The sequence below is a fragment of the Dermochelys coriacea genome, chromosome 2, assembly GCF_009764565.3.
Source record: "Dermochelys coriacea isolate rDerCor1 chromosome 2, rDerCor1.pri.v4, whole genome shotgun sequence".
Lineage (NCBI taxonomy): Eukaryota > Metazoa > Chordata > Testudines > Dermochelyidae > Dermochelys > Dermochelys coriacea.
Genome location: NC_050069.1, coordinates 162585053 through 162608488, shown reverse-complemented (window position 1 = coordinate 162608488; position 23436 = coordinate 162585053). Strand labels below are relative to the sequence as shown.

The following is a 23436-nucleotide window of genomic DNA, read 5'->3' as shown; positions in this document are numbered from 1 at the left end:
GAAGGTGGGATGACTTTTTGACTCCTCAGGTGTATAATTTTTGTTTTGAGCTGGCTGGGAGCTCCACCAGCTTACAGCTCAGTTATTGTTTTTTCTTTACGTTTTATTTTCATATGTCTGTGCATTTATTTTTTCTGGCCAAGATCAAATACGAAAGTGCCAAAATGTTATAAAAGAGCCTGTTATCCAGATATTTATGGCCTGACTGAAAACAGCAATTAATGGAAATTATGCCTTTTTATGTCTTTCAATAAAAAAAGACTATATAAACTCCAATATCCCAAGCAATTTTGCTTCGAATTTATAACTAAGTCCACAATTGCCAGGTTCAATAAAAAAGGAAGGAGTTGGGAAGAAGGAAGGGCAAACTAATCAATCAGGTTACTTAATGCACATTTAGCAGCAATTAATTACAATTACAATAAGTAAATATTTCATAGATGTTATTCATTATCAAATGCTATTTGTCATAGCAAAACATACTTAACCTAATACTTTCACAGGGTCAACATCAAGCTAATAAAAGTTTAATTGAATGAAAAATAAAATGATGAAATAGCTAAAACTCTGGAAAATGGGAGATTGAATTCAGTAGCTGGTACAGACTCTTTATCAAATCAGTAGTAGTTTTTCAATGCCTTCCAAAAAAATATGCTCCAGTTTGTCCATAAGTTATTGGTATCATTGTAGTAATTACTGGGTGTAATACCCCTGTGATATGCAGCAGGTCAGATTAGAGTATAGGAACTCTGGAATTGCTTTTCTGAGGTCCACTTAGTCCTGTATCCTGTCTCTGACAATGGCCAGTGCCAGATGCTTCAGAGGAGGATGTACGAACTCTACAATATGCAGATATGGGATAATCTGCTCTGCATATTAGGTCTTGTCCTGATCTCTAATAGTTGGACATTGATTTAGGGTTTTAAGCATGAGATGTATTATCCCTTCCAAAAATTTTAGCATAGTTATTATGATTGCTCTTATCCACATAAATGTCCACTCTCTTCTAGCCTTAAAATCTAGTAATAAAAATACATTATAATAAAAAGATATGTTTTGTTTCTTCTAAACTGACTCCTAATTTAGCAGGATAGAATATAAATGCACTGACACCAGGCAAGTAGATTCTGCTTTTAGTTCATCAAATGTATACTGCACTACTGTTTGGCAAGGTCAGGGAACATGTGTCGTTTTCCCCAGTATGCATCATTTGCTTTTTTGGATTTGAAGTTTTGTTCCAGAACATTCTCCTAGTCCAAAGACGTCCGTGACTGGCCCGTGCCATCTGACTGGGGCTAAGCGGCTGATTAATTGCGGAATAGACATTTGAAATCGAGCTCCAGCCTGGGACCATCCCATCTTGCAGCTTTCTAGAGCCTGGGCTCCATCCCAAGCCTGAACATTTACACTGCAATTAAACAGCCCCTTAGCCCCAGTCAGATGGCATGGGCCAGCTATGAGTTTTTAATTTCAAGGTCCCGTACCCTTAGAATTCATGGGCAGGAGGCAGATTCCCAATGAGGGGAGCCAGTAAAGGAGCCGTGTGACTGTAACCAGAGTTTTGGGCAGGTAAAGCAAGTTTATATAAAGCAAGTTTAGTTATATTGCAAGAACAAGCTGAAGGTGATATGAGGAAGCTAGGATTTGGCAAGATTAGGGTGAATAGCAAACATTAAGTGATGGGATGTTGGATAATTCATATAGAACTATAGCTCTGTAGAGGAGTGCTGGGGAGATGATCTATTTATGGTTCCAGGTTATAAGCAAGTCAGTGTCGTCTCTTGCTACAGAATCATGGAAAGTGATACCATGTAAGTCATTCACAACAAAAGTTAATTTTGACATCTTTAGTTTACCTCTTCCAAGGGATAGAAATAGTTGATTCATTGTTGTCAGTTATTTATTTTGTTGTCAGCTGGCTAGGCAGAAGTCATTTCACTCACATTACCCTTTGTTTCCTCTTTAGTATATTTTAAAGATTTAAAGGGTTTTTTTCTTTTAATTCCTGGCATAGTGAGTACGGATGTCGCTCTGGGTATTTGAAAAATAACATATGGTCTGGTTGCACTGCTGGCCTTAAACATGCCCTTTGTTTACTTTGGTTTCTATCCATCTTAATTAAAGACTTCAAGTTTACACCAGGTCAGCTGTATATGCCTGTATTTATATCATTCTTCCTTCCTTATAGGAGATGTCTTCCTTCCAGCATCTGAGTAAAGAAATCAGAAGCAGTGTGTTGTTGGCTTCCATGATCAAACTGTTCTTGAAGAAAGGGCTTCAATTAAGAACCAGAAATAATAAGGAAGTTTAGAGTACAAGAATAAAAGTGCAATCATGCATGGCTTTACTGAAGAGCAAGGTGATAGCCACAGTTGCCAAAGGGAGCCCTCTAATGCCCTGAAGAAATTTCACATGATAATTTGTGAAGGCAGGAATTCCAACTACAGTCATAGTATTGAGATTGCATGTAGAGGGATGTCTCTGTTTGGAGATGCAAAACAAGTTCCCACGGCAGTTACCCAGCATTTTGCTTTGGCTCAAAGCAGGGCACCACAACCAGGAGGGACCCCACCTACAGCACAAACCTCACCCGTAATTGGATCCGAATTTCCCAAAGCAGAGTAACCCTGAATAATCAGCATATGCACAAAAAAACATTTTCATCTCAATTGTTTTGAATCTATCTTCTTGGTTTACAGATCTGCTTTTTAATCTTCTTTATTCCCCAACAAAGACTCCAGGTGAGAGATTCAGACATTATTAGGTTTAGATTCCAATTCCATAGAACTTATGTGCTCAAAGATAATAGCCCTTCTCTTCCTCCTCCTAGTCCTTTTTGAACACACAGTTCTAAGTCTACCAGCCCTAGCTCTTGCCTCAGTGAAATACATCTATTACTAAACGGTAAATTGCTTTAAATATGGAACTTACAAGGTGTATGCCTAACACCTCTGCTAAATCCCCTTGCTTTTTCTACCCTCCATTCCCTACCTGGTTTGCCCATATACACATTGGCTATTTACAGTCTAATCTTGCAAATACATATTACCAAATGTAATGCTTACTACTGTGAGCATTACATTCAGTATTCATGCTCCCAGTACTACACGATAATATTTATGGCATGGTCCCCAATTCAGATTAGCATTTAGGCATGTGCTGTCCTGCCTCAGAACCATAGATTCTAAGCTTTTCGAGGCTGTATTCTTCCATGTCTATACAACAGTCTGGTTCACTGTGGGCACTATATAAATCATGTTAATTAGTGAGGAAGTTGCTGATGCCTAAAAACGTACCCAAAGATACAAACATTTTTAGTTAGTAATTAAAACAATAGGTTAAATATTAGGTAGAAACAAAAAATCCTTTCCTTTATCCAAATTCTTCAGAATAATGTACCTATCATTGTTCTCTAGAACATAACCTACTTAAAGATCAAACACATCTTAACTTTCTCTTATAAAGACAAATTTTATTCTTTTTTACTTTTGGCTTCCCCTTTATGTTATTTAAGATCTAGTCTTACAAAGGAGATTGCTGAATAGCCAAATTCTTTGCTAGGAGAGATTGGCACTATCTATGAAATTTGGTTGGGACAACTTCTGACATGCTGGCCCTGACTGAAAATGCTGCATATTTCAGTTGTCTGCACATTTTCAAAGTGGTACTGGATGAGATCCAGTAATTCATTCACAAATCCCATAAGGAAAAATTTCCATACGTACCACCACCACTTGGGAAATTTAGCCCTGCTCATGCTCAATAATGACATATGCCTCGTTTAATGCAAGTTTAGCTTAATGAAGACTATAAGATATTGACATGAAAAATATATCATCTAAATGAACAATGGAAGGGGATGAAGAACACGAAGAGTTTCTGAATTGAGCTCACATAACCAAACTGCCATAGCCTGACTGATGGGGGTAAAATCAGAGAGGACTTAAATGGCAGTGTCTGTAATATGTTGGGTGTACATTGATTGGAAAGGGATTTTCTCAATCACTTAAACACTGATCTGAACATGTTTTAAAAGATAAGCCCCTTTGAAGTGTAAGTCAGATTGCATGAGGGCCATCAATCAGTCTGCTGCTGTTTATCATATTTGATAGACCACATTAGCAGGAAGATCCCTGTTGGAAAAAGTGAGAAGCTGCTATATGCAGTGTTGTTGTGGACATGTTGGTCCCAAGATATTAGAGAGACAAGGTGGGTGGGGTAATATCTTTTACTGGACTAACTTCTATATTTAGACAATATAGTAATAAGGGTGTCCTCAAAAGAAGACCTAAAGGAAATAGTAATCCAGTGGTATGACCAGCTACAATGGCATGGGATGAAAACGAACATAACTAAGATTTCAGAGTAGCAGCCGTGTTAGTCTGTATTCGCAAAAAGAAAAGCAGTACTTGTGGCACCTTAGAGACTAACAAATTTATTAGAGCATAAGCTTTCGTGAGCTACAGCTCACTTCCTATGGACTTTGACTTCCATCCTAATCTTGAATTTCACAATCTCTCTTTTAGTGTGACTTTTTTATTGTGTGTTTTTAGCTGTTGACACTCTGAGTATCTTTCCTAGACTTGAAGAAGAGCTCTGTGTAAGCCTGAAAGCTTGTCTCTGTCACCAACAGAAGTCTCTCTCACCAACAGAATATCAATAAATGATATTACCTCATCCACTTTGATTCTCTTTTAATTGCGCAAAGATATCCCATCTCAAACATCTGTAGGTGTTGAACATGCCATCTCTTTACTCCCCATGCTTCTGTATTACAGCATTGTGGGGCTCACCATTGTTCCAGACAGATGGGCTTTCAATCTCAGTGGCATATGCTTGTCATACACAACCCTAGAGATGTTATTCCACACTCTTCCAGCTCCCCCACAGTCTTGAGTGTATCTCACGTTAAAGATTGCCATCTTCCATAACCCAGCCGCCAACGTACTTGAACTGGTCCATCTGGTTTAGTCATAGTCAGTTAATCTCTATCTCCAGTTTCCTTGTGGCACCTCTTCTAACTAACATGACCTCAGTCTTAGTTATAAGAAAAGCAGTACTTGTGGCACCTTAGAGACTAACAAATTTATTAGAGCATAAGCTTTCGTGAGCTACAGCTCACTTCATCGTATGCATCTGATGAAGTGAGCTGTAGCTCACGAAAGCTTATGCTAAAATAAACTTGTTAGTCTCTGAGGTGCCACAAGTACTCCTCTTCTTTTTGCGAATATAGACTAACACGGCTGCTACTCTGAAACCTGAAGGGGAAGAAGAAGTTGATTATAAAATAGGTCTGAGTGAATTGTGTGGGAGGTAGGGACGGGAGTATGTAGCACGAAATGCAACTAAAGTACGTAAGATAAAATAGGCTTATAAGACTGCTTGGTCTCCTATCCTCTTATAGGCTTCTTTTCTTACTAACCTCCTGCTTCCCCCATAGGTAATTTACAGCATCTTACATTTGTTTTCTGACAAACTATCATAATCATTTACTTCATCGGCCCACAGACTTCCATAGGAGTTTTATTCATTTTCATTGTTTGCTAGGACACTGTTGGGAATTACACCATTTCCATGATACACGCACCCCCAAAGCAAACAAAGTGCTCATATTTTTGTAAAGGGATACTGTTGCAATTCAAATGGTACTTGCATGGAAATGGTCTACACGTACATGCAAAAAGCCATTGAAACTGTTACCATATGTGGCGCCAACCTTGCTTTTTTTTACTGCTCCTCACTTCTAGTGAAATCAGGGAGGCTAGCCGCCCTTTAAAAAAAATCCTGTTTAGATTATTTATGTGCTGAGAAAAGGCTCTGCTTTGGGGAGTCTTCTTGTAGGTTAAATGTTCCCAGTTCTGTGAGGGCTGCTTCTCTTTTCAGTTGTTTGATCCAGTGTGCTCAGATGAATTCACAAAGTTCATCATAGGCATGCTACGTTCTGCCAGAATATCAAACTAAGTTCTAGATTTCCTGACTGGTAAAGAATATCATCCCCTCCGACCCCCTAAAAACAACGTTTGGTTTCTGGGTTATGAGATCTCAGTAGGACTTTCTTGTGACAACAGTAAAAGTAATTTTCTTCCTGTTTTATGTTTTTATGTTTCTTTAGCCAATGTTTTAAAGATTGCTTAAAGAGCACAAAAGGTCATTAGAAATCTTTATTTTTATTGTCATTGCCTCCAGAATGCATTCCATAACTCAATTTAATGTGGGCTGCAGCAGGCCAAGAGTTTTACAAGCCAAGAAATTATGTCTAGTCAAGTTAGTGACATGCCACAGAGTTCAGTGAAAAGGGAAGAATAGAGACCTAGTTTGAGTGGTGTAATGTTGCACTGAGTGTAAAACATGGAAGGAAAAACTCTCTGTCCAAGTAACTTCTACTAATGGATTGTATTCCTGTCCCAAGTGGTAGGAGATTGCCACCAAATGCAATATCTGGAAGAGAAAAAGGCCTAGAATCATCTGCTTTATAGCATGTTACAAGGAGATTCACCCACCCTCCAGTTCATAGGAAAAGTGCATATTTTACTGCACCCCTTTATAGAGTGCAGTTAGATTTCTCCTGTTTCAGCCCCCTCCAAGGGCCAATACAAGGGGGCCAAGGGAAAATGTGACAGGACTGTGGTGTCCCCTCCCTTCCACCTCTCCTTACTCCTGGCACTGTTTAAAGAGGCAGTCCCTGCTATTCCACAAATGCAATGGCTTAAATTCCACCTGAATCATAAAGGGGCACACTAAGGTGAGGGATGCCTCCTTGAGCTCCGTGTCCCCACAACACACTCACACGAGAGCCAGGTCTGACTCTAGATTATTTGTAACTAGAAGCTTTAACACTGAAAGGCACATATCTTCACAAAGGATCTCAAGCTCTCTCAGTCCCTAGGCACATTAGAAACAAATCATGTTCTTCTGCTCAGCAACAAATCCTCCAAATCTGCTCCAATATGGGCATGCAAGTCCATAATGCATGGAAAATTGCCATGTAAATTCAGAGTAGACACACTTCTACTTAATGAGTTTCAATAGGCACACAGTACCTCATGAAGTAGCATTTTCAGTGCGGGCATAGCAGGCTTATCTGTTGAATCTCTTTGCTTAGAGCCTGATTCTCTCCACAGGGGAGCTTTTCATTAGATTTACAGATTTTAAAATGTAATTTTATTACCCTTACCCATCAAAGTCTGTCTATCTTTGGAGCTGATTCCTCCTGTCTAACTGCTTAAGTTAAAAGGTCTAGGCATTGGGATGTCTAAATCCAAGTTACCTTTCTGGGTCATAGTTGAGACCTGAGGTAGTTTAGCAAAACTGTACAGAACCCTACAAGACCTTTTTTGGTCAGATACTTCTACATGTGTCCAAGTACTGAATGAATGTTACTATTATTATTTATTTGAGCTCTGCTAGCTCTTAAAGTCCCCAGCTAAGGGTTGGGGCTCCATTATGCCAGGCATTATACAGTCATAGGATAGAGTATGAAGAGTTTACATTAATTGTGTACATCATTTTGGATCATATACCAAATAGTGATGTCCTTGAATTGAATCTCCAATAAATTCAGAACATGGCATATCTTAAGATATATAATGATGATTCTCGCTTACAGTTAAATCCTCGGTTCTCTTTCACATTTTCTCATAATAGGCTTTTTCCTCCACAGTATTCTGACTCCTTATTAAGTACTCCATATATAATTTCCCTAAAGACCAATTCATTATTAAATCTGTCTTTAGCATTCCCTTTACACTGGTTTGCATAGTGAAGTTGCAGGCCTGTAACTAAAGTGGAAATGGGAATTTCACCATCTTCTGTTTTTGTGTTCAGTCTAAGGTAAAGCCACATATTTTTCTCCCTTCAGTTTTTTTTCAGTTAGCAAGTTGTGTATGTGGAATAAAGAAAAGGAGTACTTGTGGCACCTTAGAGACTAACAAATTTATTAGAGAATAAGCTTTCGTGAGCTACAGCTCACTTCATCGGATGCATTTGGTGGAAAAAACAGAGGAGAGATTTATATACACACACAGAGAACATGAAACAATGGGTTTATCATACACACTGTAAGGAGAGTGATCACTTAAGATAAGCCATCACCAGCAGCAGGGGGGGAAAGGAGGAAAACCTTTCATGGTGACAAGCAAGGTAGGCTATTTCCAGCAGTTAACAAGAATATCTGAGGAACAGTGGGGGGTGGGGTGGGGGGGAGAAATAACATGGGGAAATAGTTTTACTTTGTGTAATGACTCATCCATTCCCAGTCTCTATTCAAGCCTAAGTTAATTGTATCCAGTTTGCAAATTAATTCCAATTCAGCAGTCTCTCGTTGGAGTCTGTTTTTGAAGCTTTTTTGTTGAAGGATAGCCACTCTTAGGTCTGTGATCGAGTGACCAGAGAGATTGAAGTGTTCTCCAACTGGTATTTGAATGTTATAATTCTTGAAGTCTGATTTGTGTCCATTCATTCTTTTACGTAGAGACTGTCCAGTTTGGCCAATGTACATGGCAGAGGGGCATTGCTGGCACATGATGGCATATATCACATTGGTAGATGCGCAGGTGAACGAGCCTCTGATAGTGTGGCTGATGTGATTAGGCCCTATGATGGTATCCCCTGAATAGATATGTGGACAGAGTTGGCAACGGGCTTTGTTGCAAGGATAGGTTCCTGGGTTAGTGGTTCTGTTGTGCGGTGTGTGGTTGCTGGTGAGTATTTGCTTCAGGTTGGGGGGCTGTCTGTAAGCAAGGACTGGCCTGTCTCCCAAGATCTGTGAGAGTGATGGGTCGTCCTTCAGGATAGGTTGTAGATCCTTGATGATGCGTTGGAGAGGTTTTAGTTGGGGGCTGAAGGTGATGGCTAGTGGCGTTCTGTTCTTTTCTTTGTTGGGCCTGTCCTGTAGTAGGTGACTTCTGGGTCTTCTGGCTCTGTCAATCAGTTTCTTCACTTCAGCAGGTGGGTATTGTAGTTGTAGGAATGCATGATAGAGATCTTGTAGGTGTTTGTCTCTGTCTGAGGGGTTGGAGCAGATGCAGTTATATCGTAGAGCTTGGCTGTAGACAATGGATAGTGTGGTATGATCTGGATGAAAGCTAGAGGCATGTAGGTAGGATTAGCGGTCAGTAGGTTTCCGATATAGGGTGGTGTTTATGTGACCATCGCTTATTAGCACTGTAGTGTCCAGGAAGTGGATCTCTTGTGTGGACTGGTCCAGGCTGAGGTTGATGGTGGGATGGAAATTGTTGAAATCCTGGTGGAATTCCTCAAGGGCTTCTTTTCCATGGGTCCAGATGATGAAGATGTCATCAATGTAGCGCAAGTAGAGTAGGGGCATTAGGGGACGAGAGCTGAGGAAGCGTTGTTCTAAGTCAGCCATAAAAATGTTGGCATACTGTGGGCCATGCAGGTACCCATCGCAGTGCCGCTGATTTGAAGGTATACATTGTCCCCAAATGTGAAATAGTTATGGGTGAGGACAAAGTCACAAAGTTCAGCCACCAGGTTAGCCGTGACATTATCGGGGATACTTTTCCTGATGGCTTGTAGTCCATCTTTGTGTGGAATGTTGGTGTAGAGGGCTTCTACATCCATAGTGGCTAGGATGGTGTTTTTAGGAAGATCACCAATGGACTGTAGTTTCCTCAGGAAGTCAGTGGTGTCTCGAAGACAGCTGGGAGTGCTGGTAACGTAGGGCCTGAGGAGGGAGTCTACATAGCCAGACAATCCTGCTGTCAGGGTGTCAATGCCTGAGATGATGGGGCGTCCAGGATTTCCAGGTTTATGGATCTTGGGTAGCAGATAGAATACCCCAGGTCGGGGTTCTAGGGGTGTATCTGTGCGGATTTGTTCTTGTGCTTTTTCAGGGGGTTTCTTGCGCAAATGCTGTAGTTTCTTTTGGTAACTCTCAGTGGGATCAGAGGGTAATGGCTTGTAGAAAGTGGTGTTGGAGAGCTGCCTAGTAGCCTCTTGTTCATACTCCGACCTATTCATGATGACGACAGCACCTCCTTTGTCAGCCTTTTTGATTATGATGTCAGAGTTGTTTCTGAGGCTGTGGATGGCACTGTGTTCTGCATGGCTGAGGTTATGGGGCAAGCAATGCTGCTTTTCCACAATTTCAGCTCGGGCACGTCGGCGGAAGCACTCTATGTAGAAGTCCAGGCTGCTTTTTCGACCTTCAGGAGGAGTCCACCCAGAATCCTTCTTTTTGTAGTGTTGGTAGGAAGGTCTCTGTGGGTTAATAAGTTGGTCAGAGGTGTGTTGGAAATATTCCTTGAGTTGGAAACGTCGAAAATAGGATTCTAGGTCACCACAGAACTGTATCATGTTCATGGGGGTGGAGGGGCAAAAGGAGAGGCCCCGAGATAGGACAGATTCTTCTGCTGGGCTAAGAGTATAGTTGGATAGATTAACAACATTGCTGGGTGGGTTACGGGAACCACTTTTGTGGCCCCTTGTGGCATGTAGTAGTTTAGATAGCTTAGTGTCCTTTTTCTTTTGTAGAGAAGCAAAGTGTGTGTTGTAAATGGCTTGTCTAGTTTTTGTAAAGTCCAGCCACGAGGAAGTTTGTGTGGAAGGTTGGTTCTTTATGAGAGTATCCAGTTTTGAGAGCACATTCTTAATCTTTCCTCACCCATATCTATTTCACATTTGGGGACAATGTATACCTTCAAATCAGCAGCACTGCGATGGGTACCCGCATGGCCCCACAGTATGCCAACATTTTTATGGCTGACTTAGAACAACGCTTCCTCAGCTCTCGTCCCCTAATGCCCCTACTCTACTTGCGCTACATTGATGACATCTTCATCATCTGGACCCATGGAAAAGAAGCCCTTGAGGAATTCCACCAGGATTTCAACAATTTCCATCCCACCATCAACCTCAGCCTGGACCAGTCCACACAAGAGATCCACTTCCTGGACACTACGGTGCTAATAAGCGATGGTCACATAAACACCACCCTATATCGGAAACCTACTGACCGCTATTCCTACCTACATGCCTCTAGCTTTCATCCAGATCATACCACACGATCCATTGTCTACAGCCAAGCTCTACGATATAACCGCATCTGCTCCAACCCCTCAGACAGAGACAAACACCTACAAGATCTCTATCATGCATTCCTACAACTACAATACCCACCTGCTGAAGTGAAGAAACAGATTGACAGAGCCAGAAGAGTACCCAGAAGTCACCTACTACAGGACAGGCCCAACAAAGAAAAGAACAGAACGCCACTAGCCATCACCTTCAGCCCCCAACTAAAACCTCTCCAACGCATCATCAAGGATCTACAACCTATCCTGAAGGACGACCCATCACTCTCACAGATCTTGGGAGACAGGCCAGTCCTTGCTTACAGACAGCCCCCCAATCTGAAGCAAATACTCACCAGCAACCACACACCACACAACAGAACCACTAACCCAGGAACCTATCCTTGCAACAAAGCCCGTTGCCAACTCTGTCCACATATCTATTCAGGGGATACCATCATAGGGCCTAATCACATCAGCCACACTATCAGAGGCTCGTTCACCTGCGCATCTACCAATGTGATATATGCCATCATGTGCCAGCAATGTCCCTCTGCCATGTACATTGGCCAAACTGGACAGTCTCTACGTAAAAGAATGAATGGACACAAATCAGACGTCAAGAATTATAACATTCAAAAACCAGTTGGAGAACACTTCAATCTCTCTGGTCACTCGATCACAGACCTAAGAGTGGCTATCCTTCAACAAAAAAGCTTCAAAAACAGACTCCAACGAGAGACTGCTGAATTGGAATTAATTTGCAAACTGGATACAATTAACTTAGGCTTGAATAGAGACTGGGAATGGATGAGTCATTACACAAAGTAAAACTATTTCCCCATGTTATTTCTCCCCTCCACCCCACCCCCCCGTTCCTCAGATATTCTTGTTAACTGCTGGAAATAGCCTACCTTGCTTGTCACCATGAAAGGTTTTCCTCCTTTCCCCCCCTGCTGCTGGTGATGGCTTATCTTAAGTGATCACTCTCCTTACAGTGTGTATGATAAACCCATTGTTTCATGTTCTCTGTGTGTGTATATAAATCTCTCCTCTGTTTTTTCCACCAAATGCATCCGATGAAGTGAGCTGTAGCTCACGAAAGCTTATGCTCTAATAAATTTGTTAGTCTCTAAGGTGCCACAAGTACTCCTTTTCTTTTTGTGAATACAGACGAACACGGCTGCTACTCTGAAACCTGTATGTGGAATAGTAACTATATTGACTTTTAAAGATTTATATAGGCATAACTGAATTTGGTTTATTCCAGCTGTTCTTTATGGATGAATATGACCCCATTATTACAGTGTCTGAGTGTCTACTAAGTATTTACAAATGGACATAACAGTTGATCTTTCTTCTTTACTTCAGCCTTGCCATCTTGTAAGAAAAAAGCTTGCTTAGTTTAGAGCATTTTTCTTGTTTATGTTTGGATATGTTTGTATGTGCGTGCATCTGTGGTGACATTTTTGAGGAAAAGCTAATTCAAAGAAATGAGGTTTACATTAAGTTCTGGAAATGGTGAGATCTTATTTCTTGTGGGAGTGAGTTCCACATTCTAGGTCCAGCTTCTGTGAAAGTTCTGTCTCCTGTGCTCATATGCCTCCCTCTAGAGGTCAACAGGTTCATTGTTCCAGTGGAATGTAGCTGGTTTTGGAGTTCAGGGTTACAAGATGCAAAGATAACCTTGTAGGTAGCTAGAGCCAGTTTCATGGAGGGCCTTGAATATAACAGGACAAAGACTTTAAACTTGACTATCTATTCACCAGGGAGCAAAGTACTGGGGTGAACAATATATGGCAACTGTGTAATTATCAAGCAGACATAAAGCTGTATTTTGTTTCAGTTGCAGCTTTTCGGGGGAGGGGGAAGGGAGTGTAGTTTCATTTTAGATATAATGTGTTTTGATACTCAAGCCTTGAAGTCACAAGTGTGTGGATCATTGTGACCATTTCTGATAGGCAGGGATGAAATATTCTGGCAATTCACACTTTTTTTGTTGTTGTTGTCATGACTGTTGGGAATCTAATAACTCTGAGAAGTCCCAAAGGACCTCCAAGTGAGGACTGATTTAATAATGTTAGGAAGGTGGTCTGGATAATGGAAGTGTTATTTGAAGCACTTCCCTGTTCCTACCACCATCTTCTTAGTCTTGCCTAGGTTCAGCTTGAGCCCGGAGCTCTCCATCCAGTGCAGATTTCACCAAAGCACTGATAAAGTTGGGAGATGGTGCTGATTTATATTTGATGCAAAGGAGATATGGAGATGGGTATCATGCAACATTTCCTCACATTCTTCCAATGGCTTGGTATAGAAGTTAAATAATATAGGGGAGAGGAGTGAGCCTTGAAGAACTCCTCAAGTGAGGGGTTTGGAAGTGAAGGAACAATTGTAAGTGTGACATTCCCAATTCACTTAATTGTCCCAGAAACGGAAGAGAGAAATTTAGCTATTAAATGTAGATCATGCTTTTCACCATATTCATGACATGGTGACATTATTTTCCTCTTTCTTATCTTATTCGTTTTCCATAACAATCCATTCAGTCCTTTCACTCCTGCTAGACCCATGTCTATACCAGTCAGTTTCAGGAACTTGGAGTGACTCTCCAGTGAATTGAAGCTCTTAATTATGGTGCATAAAAACAATGCTGGAAGCCAAGGAGTTCTTAACCATGCTCTGTAATTCCTTTCTCCAGAGCTGTGTGTCTTCTACTGGCTCTCTTCACTGTTATGGAGCTCTGAATATTTTTGCTCTGCATAAATTATAGTTTGGACTTTGGATGTACAATAAATGCATTAATCTGCATTTTGCACATCTGCCTAGACAACAAACTATTGGAGTGAGCAGTCAGTCCATAGGCCTCCCCATCCCACCCGAAACAAGGGGCTGTTCACCTGCAGCCCCTAGTGACAAAAATTCTAGGGAAGTGCACAGTCACAAATTCTGTTTGCTATAAAAGAAATGGCAAACTCTTCTTTAAGGGCTTGTCTACATGGTGCACTGATACACAATAGTGGGGTGTGAATTCTGAAGCACACCAAAATGCTACTCACTAACTGGCCTATGTAAACCCTGTTGGCATGCAATAACAGTTCCCTAGTGCGCAGTATAACAGTCTGGTTTAACAGTACTATGTTAAAGCCCAGTAGGGAACTTTTAGTGCGCATCAGCCAGGTCTACACAGGCAAGTTAATGTGTGAGATGTTGGTGCACTTTAGAATTCACACCCCACTGGTGCACATTATCATACCATGTAGACAAACCCTGAGTCTGTGAAGCAGAAATAAATTTAAAATGTAAGTTTCATGTGTCAAATTATACTTATTTGTGCTGCTGTTTATATTATTGTGGTAGTACAGATTTTCCAGACAATTCTCAGAAAAATAAAAAGCCAAGGTCTCAACCCCTGTAAATTAGCTATAAACCATTGCTGACAATATATGATGTAGATATGGGAGGGGAGAAGGGGGGAGTAAGGGGACACAGCAGAAAACAAGGGGAAAGGAAATCTGGTTTTGAAGCATTATTTATAAGGATTCTGATTACTTGTAATGTTGTGGTTACTTTTGGTTCTTTTTAACTTTTATGTTATTAGAAGATCAGAGAAATAGCAATTAAAACACCATATGGAAAAGCCCCATTGAACTTCATAGGGACAAAACAAATAGGGTACTATTAAAAGTTCTCTAAAAACCTATATGAGAATGCTAATTCCTTTTGTGGAATGTAAAAACCATTTGATATAAATCTAAAGAAAGCTGATTTCCTTAAGTTCTATAGGATTTTACTTAAGAAAACAAGACTTGAAAAGACTTGTTTTGAATCTATAGATAGATGTTATAGAAAGATTTTCACAGCTGCTGGGTACCTTATGGACCCATTGAGTTGCCAGATGAGAGTGCTCAGCTGCTCTGAAACTCAGGCCTTATAGACATAGCTGCTGTATGTTTGATTCTGTTTTTGTGTTAGACTATATATTGCAACTGATAGTCCCGATATCACTCCTAACTGTTCTTTGCTTCCCTTTGGATTTTGTGACCGTACAGTAAGAAGAACACTAAAGAGTGGATTGACACCAGAAGAAGCCAAAGCACTGGGCCTCATCAGCACCTCTGAGATGCAGGTGTGAAATCCTTAGAGGTGGCTCCAAGCAAAACCATCATGGATGATACACGGGCTGACAACCATTCAGTGTGGCATTGTTCTTCCAGCCTCATCTGTTCCTCCTGACATCCCGTCCTCTGTTAGTTTAATTTTTGATAAGATACATAACAGAAAAAACAAAAAGGGCTAAAGAAGGGTGTGTCACAGCTCAGCACTAAAACCTGACAGATACAAAAAGGAGTGTTTGAGTATTTCTAGGTGAAAGCTTATAGCTTGTTCTCTCATGATGCATTGATGTGAGTATTAGGGGACTCTCCTGAGTTATCTTTTATTGTGTGAGCTATGTTTACGTTGGCTTTCCTTGTGGCCTGTTTTAGTAATTGTAAAGCATGGCATTTTGTCAGTGCAAGGAACAGTCCTTAAAGAGGCAAAATCACTTCTGTTACAGTTACTATGATCTTCCTAAGATTGTTTTATTGGACAGACATACACAAATCTGTACAACCCTATTTTTATCTCACCACCAAAGAATGTAAAAATGTATGTGTACTTATGTATATGTACAGTATGGATGTGTGTGTATGTACAACATACACATATAGTCCTGGGGTGAAATCCTGGCCCCACTGAAGTCAAAGGGGCAAAGATTTCACTCCTGGGGCCTTAAAATTCCACCTGACCTTCAGGAAAGGAGTGTCTTTTTACAGGAACTCAATGTTATTCAATGGACTTCACCCTGCAGGGCAGGAAACACCCTGCAGTGCAGGTGGAATGTTTAGGATTCTGAACTGCATGTGTGTGTATGCACGTACACTGTACCTAATATTGTACACACACAGATAGCACAGAATATCTCCTACTGTTGAACTCTAGGTATACTGAGTCTTTGTACAATTTCAGAAATGTATGCCAACAATTTACATGCTAGATAAAGAGGTTCTGCTGCCAAGATCAAGAAGTTTTGTTCACCTGCCTGAGCCCTTCATGCTGCTTTTCTCTGTTGTGATGTAGTTTAGTGGTGATTTAGCTTCAAACCAATTGAACTGAACATGAAATGGCCCTGCTAAAACTCCTCTATATTTTGTCTTTTTTCATCATTAAAGTAAATAACGAGGATACCACAGTGAACATTCCTCTTCCCACACAAGGAATTTGCTTTTTCCTCATTCTTCTTCATCTCATTGTTTGTAATTGACTTCTATAAACATCTTCAGTGTATGTTTGAGGTTAAGTGCGTGTTCTATTCTGGTATATCCCCATATAAAGGATCACACTCCATTGTCCAAACCAGACAGAATTTTAGAATATACTTTAATCAGATCATTTGCCTTTAAGTGAAGTACATCTGCCTCAGTGAATTTGAACTGAACCCACTTATACCCAGCTTTTGCCACTGCCAAAGCATTTTCATGGGAACTGCAATTTAGTAACAACAAAAAAAGGGAACATTTTGCACCAAAGCATATCTAGATGGAATGGTACTGAAGAATGCATTGTGAGGCAATATGGGATTAGCTTTTTTGTGACCCTGGGCTGGGACTAAAGATGTATTGACTCCTGCATTCTGTTCCACTTTGAGGACAGGAAATGCTAAGGATAAGGCACCAAACAGGCAAAATTTCAACTATATATGAGACTACGTTGAACACAGAATCCAAGTAATCTGAGAGCCAATCAGTAGGCAATACTGAAATAAATGACCTAGTAGAATCAAACTAAATGTAATATGTGGTGAAAACTCCCATCTGTACAATTCTCTTCCTCAGCTGCTAGATTTCAGTCCTTATTGACAGTTGCCTGGGGCCTTGACCCATCCAGTTCATGGGTAAATATATGCTATGAGTCCTGGTTGTTACAGTATGGCGTTGGGTTTACAGACATTGGTGAACATGTTTTCCTGCTATTGACAGTTAGTTTAGTTTAACAAGTGAATTTTGGAAGCAGACAGAAGCCATTCATTGGTTAGCTAATAAAACATAGAATAAAGAATGAGTTGAAAGCTGTCAAGGGGAAAGGATTGATCAGAAAACTGAAGGAAACAGAATTTATTTAATCACATTAATTCATTTTAAAAGAAACATTGTGTTGCCATCAGGGTTTTGGAAAGGATCTCTACATCAGTGGTTCTCAAAGCCGGTCCACCGCTTGTTCAGGGAAAGCCTCTGGCGCGCCGGACCGGTTTGTTTACCTGCCGCGTCCTCAAGTTCTGCCTATCGTGGCTCCCACTGGCCGCGGTTCACCGCTCCAGGCCAATGGGGGCTGCGGGAAGGGAGGCCAGCATGTCCCTTGGCCCACGCCACTTTCCGCTGCCCCCATTGGCCTGGAGTGGCAAACCGCGGCCAGTGAGAGCCGCGATAGGCAGAACCTGCAGACACGGCAGGTAAACAAACCGGGCCGGTGCACCAGAGGCTTTCCCTGAACAAGCAGCAGACTGGCTTTGAGAACCACTGCTCTACATGATACGACACTTGGCCTTTCAGTATATTTTCTTATCTTTCTGCTCAAGGTTGCATAAAACACACAGATGGATGTATTGGGGGTTTATGGAGGTCAGTGTGGTCTGAGTGAGTAGTTTGGATTGCAATTCATGTCCTAGTTAAAAGCAGATCTGAATCCGAGTCCTGCTCTGGCCAGATGCTGAAAGCCTCCTTCAAAGTGCTCAACTCCCATTCCAGTTACTTGGCAGGATTGAACTTTAAATTCCCTGCATTCTGTGCTGTATATGCACCCTGGACAATGGGAATCTCCACTTCTAGTTAATGAGGGAGGAATGCAACAACTGCTAAAGTGTAGATGGTGTTTTGCCAGCATAGTAATAGGAAGCAATTCTTGTGTTTGGGGACTGTATTTTAAGTGGCATTTCCCGAGTGTCATTAAAGTTAAATGTCTCTCAGTCAGCTTGCATGTCCAAAATCCTTTGGATCCCCCTCATTTAACAGGGATTTAGAAATTAACAACAAAAATGTGATTCATTTCACAAACATTGTGAGTCAAGATTAATATTTGCTTAGGTTGGGTGATTGTTGCTTTTACAACTCAAGAAAGAGATCTACCACTCAAGAGAGATCTTGGAGTCATGGTGGATAGTTCTCTGAAAACATCCACTCAATGTGCAGCAGCAGTCAAAAATGCAACAGAATGTTGGGAATCATTAAGAAAGGGATAGATAATAAGACAGAAAATATCATACTGTCTCTATATAAATCCATGGTACACCCACATCTTGAATACTGCGTGCAGATGTGGTCGCCCCATCTCAAAAAAATGTATTGGAATTGGAAAGGATTCAGAAAAGGACAACAAAAATTATTGAGGTATGGAACAACTTCCGTATGAGGAGAGATTAAAAAGACGGACTTTTCAGCTTGGAAAAGAGATGACTAAGTGGGGACATGATAGAGGTCTACAAAATCATGACTGGTTTGGAGAAAGTAAATAAGAAATTATTATTTACTCCTTCTCATAACACAAGAACTAGGGGTCACCAAATGAAATTAATAGGCAGCAGGTTTGAAACAAACAAAAGAAAGTATTTTTTCACACAACACACAGTCAGTCTATGGAACTCTTTGCAGGAGGATGTTGTGAATGACAAGACTCTAAGGGTTCAAAAAGAACTGGATAAGCTCATGGAGAATAGGTTCATCAATGGCTATTAGCCAGGATGGGCAGGGATAGTGTCCATAGCCTCTGTTTGCCAGAAGCTGGGAATGGGTGACGGGATGGACCATTTGATAATTACCTGTTCTGTTCATTCCCTTTGGTGCACCTGGCATTGGCCACTGTCAGTAGACAGGATAGTGGACTAGATGGACCTTCGGTCTGACCCAGTATGGCCATTTTTATGTTCTTACAATAGATTGTTTTAAATCTGATTAGGAAGGGTAAAGATAGTAGTTTACCAACTTCACATCCCCTGTTTCTCCCCCGCCCACAAACATACATACATTCCTATAACTCAAGAACAGCTTTGATTTGGAAGCCCATATTTAGCAAGTTATTAGTCTATAATATGGAGTCATTTTTTGTTTGTTTGCTATTTTTTAATTGTAAACTGTTTTTAAAAATGGCTAGGAAGACATGATAAGCAGCACGCAAGGGCCAGTTCCTGCTCTCTCCCATGAACATGCAGTTCCTTGTTGTCTTCAAGGGGAATTGTGCATGTATATATGAGGCTAGAAGTTCGTCCTGTATAAAGTTCAGATTGCTCTGGATTTCCTGCATCTGGACGCAAGCACAACTGCAAGGTCTGTGAATGTTGAAGTTTCTCTGGCTAGGAGAAGGAGCTGTGAAGGAAGGAAAAAAAGAAAAAAAATTAAAAACACCGTATGCTGTTTTCCTAATGCTGAGATGAAAAGATGCTTGATTAGGGAACACTATTGAATTTTATTTGTAAACACTTGATAATCCACTTCACTTACTTAAGAGCTGTGAAGGAAGGAAAAAAAGAAAAAGAAAAAAAATTATAAACACCCTATGCTGTTTTCCTAATGCTGAGATGAAAAGATGCTTGATTAGGGAACACTATTGAATTTTATTTGTAAACACTTGATAATCCAAGGGCCTATTTTGTGTTTGTCTTTTTATTTTTATCGACAAATGATTGAATTGCATTTTAGATGTAATATAAAGAGAAAGCAGTTTAATAGTTAAAGAGCAAGTCATTCAAAAGGAGTTTGAGGGGTTTTATAGTTCTATGTTCATGCAAAAAATTAAATTAAATATATTCTGTACACTTCTAATTTGTTGGTTTCCCATTGAGTGGCAAACAGAGGTACGTAATGTTTAACCATTATCTAATCATTGATCACGTCAAACAGATATGAAATCTGCAGCTTCTTTGAAAGAAAAGGTCTGTTGATAGCAATGGGTGTTTTTCTCCTTTTTAAAGACTGTATTAGGGGCATACTCTGTGTGTGTGTGTGTGTGTGTGTGTGTGTGTGTGTGTGTGTGTGTGTGTGTGAGTGAGTGAGTGAGTGAGTGAGTGAGTGAAAGAGAGAAAGAGCTGGGAATTGTAAAAAAAAATTGTAAAGTAGAAAAGGATGTGTTTCTTAGACGAAGGACAAATACTGTAAAATTGTGTAAATGTTACTACTCATGTTTTTTCATGTTGTGTGTAGCATAGTGTAAAATAGGCTTTTCAGCAGTGTTATTCTGTGAATTGTAATTTAAAAACAAGCCATGCATGGTCAAAGATATTATCTACAGGTCCTTTTTCATTTGTTTGTTTTTCTCATTTTAGGTAAAGATGTTTTGTTATGTGTTAAATTTAATTGTCCATGAAACTGCTTTTTGTTTCTCAGTTTTACTTCATAAATAACTTGAATGACTGTTTAAGAATTTACTACACACAAGCACTCCTTCATTTGTATCCATCCTTAGGAAGCTTTGTCACTACATTGAGTATAACCCAGGGGGATTTTCCTTTTTAACACACCCCTCTTTTGCCTCTCCTCCCCCACTCCATCCCTTCCTCACATTCTAGAAAATGCAGTCTCTCTTTTTATTGTGCCATGCAGGGTCAACATGAGAAACTGACCTCAGACCTGTGTCCAAAATTTCTTGATATAAGTAGTAACAAAGCTCACCTCTACAGCATTATGTAAACACATCTTGCAATAAAGCTTTCTAAAGCACTGTGTTTGTTGCTGATTTTGTTGACGTATCCAACTGGGATCTTGGTTGGCTATTTGTTTAAATTTTGTATTCTTTAGGCAGCCATGAAGCCACCACACAAGCAACAAAATGCCATTGTTAAACCACCTGGGTGGCCTGGCAATGAAAAGCTAACCTTAAAGTTTTATCCCTGCTTTTGCAGATTGAACTGAATGTATAATCCTCAATGAAGTAAGTGTGTGTGTGTGTCTGTTCAGTTCTCAAGGTTTACAGTATTCTAATACTGAAATCCCTACCAAACATGACGGGATGCTGCTTGCTACCATTAGCTGGCAGGCAGTGCTTACTTTGTAATGAAAGAGGTACCACAGCTCAAGCAATTTTTTTCTTTTCATTACTGATGCGGCGAGCCGAGAGGTCCCGGGGCTATGAACTGCCAAGCCCAGAAGTGCCGGAATTAAGCCCTGGCACAAATTAAGCACTGCTGGTAGTTGATGCATTTTTGATTTTTGTCTTTAAAGCAGACCATGCAGAAAGAGGCTTGTACAAAGAGCCCATCGTTTATAAATGCAGATCTCTGACTCGCCTGCACTCAGGTGAGTATTCTGATTGATGCTGCACAGCAAGATGGAATTCCTGAAACTCTTGATTACAGAGCCATAAAAATGGATATTGGGGGAGTAAAACGGGACAGCCTTTTAACTCGATTGAAATGTGTTTCACGCATCACCCGGGTACCTAAGCTCTGAGCGACAACTTCGTGTGCCCCGGAGGACAGTGTCACCACAGCTCCCCCCATGCACAGTGTGTTTCGATCTATCTGAATTAGAGTAACAGGGCTTTTTGGAGGGACATAGTAGAAAACTGATAACTATTTTATCCTACTTAATAAGGACAGTGGTATGAAGAACTTTGATTTCCAGTGCAATTGGTAATAAGTGTTATAAGCTACCCAGAAATATTTACCCTTTTATGTAACATGTACAGTCAGGTAAGATTAGGTTATAGAGTTCAAAGACAGTTAAATACTTTTGTGGCAGCATCCTAGATGCTTAGCTGTGTTGACAAAGAGTTTAGCAGATGATTTTCACACATCACCTTGAGCCCCTGGGGCGATAGGAGCAGTTGTAAGTTATCATATATGTAACGCTTCCGACGGAAAACAGGGACTTGCTCCTTTCTAGATCTTCTTTTCCAATAATTTCATATAAAAAGATGCCCCGTGGGATCTATATGTATCTCTTAAAGAGCTGCTTAGCATTCCAGTTGTGCTGTTGTAAAGTCTAGAGGATAAAAGGCTACTAGCCAGAAATGTGGTAATGCTTTTTAAAATAAATATATAAAACAAGTTTATTGGCCAGACACTTTTCTCTTCTATCACAATATATCCATTAGTAATCCTAAATTCCAGATGTGCAGTGACAACACACGCATAGATTTTTCAGACTCGGTACTCAGAACTCATTTTTTGTCACAGGGAAGCCTCTGGACTCCAGTCAGAGAACAAATATGTCTGCATCCTTTGTAACCCAGGAGTAATTGATTGTTTTTTGTCAGGGTCCAAATTTCTTGGTCAAGGTATAGTCAAGGTCCAGACTCCAAAGAAAATAATAAAAAATAATAATAATAATGAGAATAAAAAGTAAATAAAAAGATTTCGTTGTCCGTTCAAAAGCATCTGGCGATCTGGATTTGGCGCGAGGTCTGTGTGTTGACTACCTCTATTGTAGCCCTTCCATAATAGTTTTACCCTGAAAATGCACAGATAAATTGAGAAAATATCTTCTTCCTTTTTATAACATCTCCACATTTTCTGTTGGAAATGTAGTTTGGAAAAGAAGGCGGCTCCTTTCTATTCAGAAACCTTTATCTCTAGTGAATTTCAATAACTGCTGTATTGTATTACACCACAATCTGATGAGACAACCCTCTGCTGGGACATCCTGAATGGAAAGCATCCACCTTAGATGCCATGCTGTTGAGGACCCCCCCCACTCCCAGCTTTTCCTGAATTGTTTTGGAACAGGAGAATAGTCTACCTGTAGAGGAGTATGATGTGTTTTGAGGATTATCATTCCACTTCTAACGTTCAGATGGAATCCTTTTCCTTTCTGCCACCCAGCTACCTCTCCATTCCACTGGGTTCTCCCCTTGCCACCATTGATGAGATGGGATCTTCTGCTTTATTTTTGGGTGTCCCACACTTTGACACACCTTGATTTTCAAAGGAGGGATGCCAGCACTTCTGATTATCTGGTTCCTGTAGGTGTGTCCCATTGGACATGTAAAAACACCAAACCCTTAGACAATGGCCTACATTTTCTAAAGTCTCACGTCTGATACCACAGATAACCAACATCACCTCAGGTACATATTACAAGTCTATATGAAGGCCACGTGGTAAAAGTTCGGTTCTATGTGATGTTGTCACATGCCACATCCAAAAATGACATCAGGGTGAAAATCACCTTTTTAAATAAAGTGATAAAACATTCCAACTCCTGAATGAGAACTCAAAAGCTGGCTCTCCCCGCCCATCCCTGACCAACCCTCCCCTCAGTGTGTAAAGGGAGGCTTAAATAATCTTGGCAAGCTCTAGCAAAGGAAAGGGATTGTTAAAATGAGGCCCTGTATATCTTTTAACAACCTTTTTCCCCACATAAAATTGTGGAAAATTATT

At 40.5% G+C, this 23436-nt stretch overlaps 1 protein-coding gene across 5 annotated transcripts in view; it reads left to right on the top strand.

The window, feature by feature from the left end:
• Positions 1 to 15371, top strand: part of FHOD3 (formin homology 2 domain containing 3) — a 623525-nt gene extending 608154 nt beyond the window's left edge. For all 5 annotated transcript variants that reach the window (XM_043508620.1, XM_043508619.1, XM_043508621.1 and 2 more), the window contains one exon: positions 15083 to 15371. In XM_043508620.1, the coding sequence (XP_043364555.1) occupies positions 15083 to 15165 (83 nt within the window). In that variant the 3' untranslated portion in view covers positions 15166 to 15371. The remainder of the gene's footprint in view (positions 1 to 15082) is intronic.
• The last annotated feature ends 8065 nt before the right edge of the window (positions 15372 to 23436 follow it).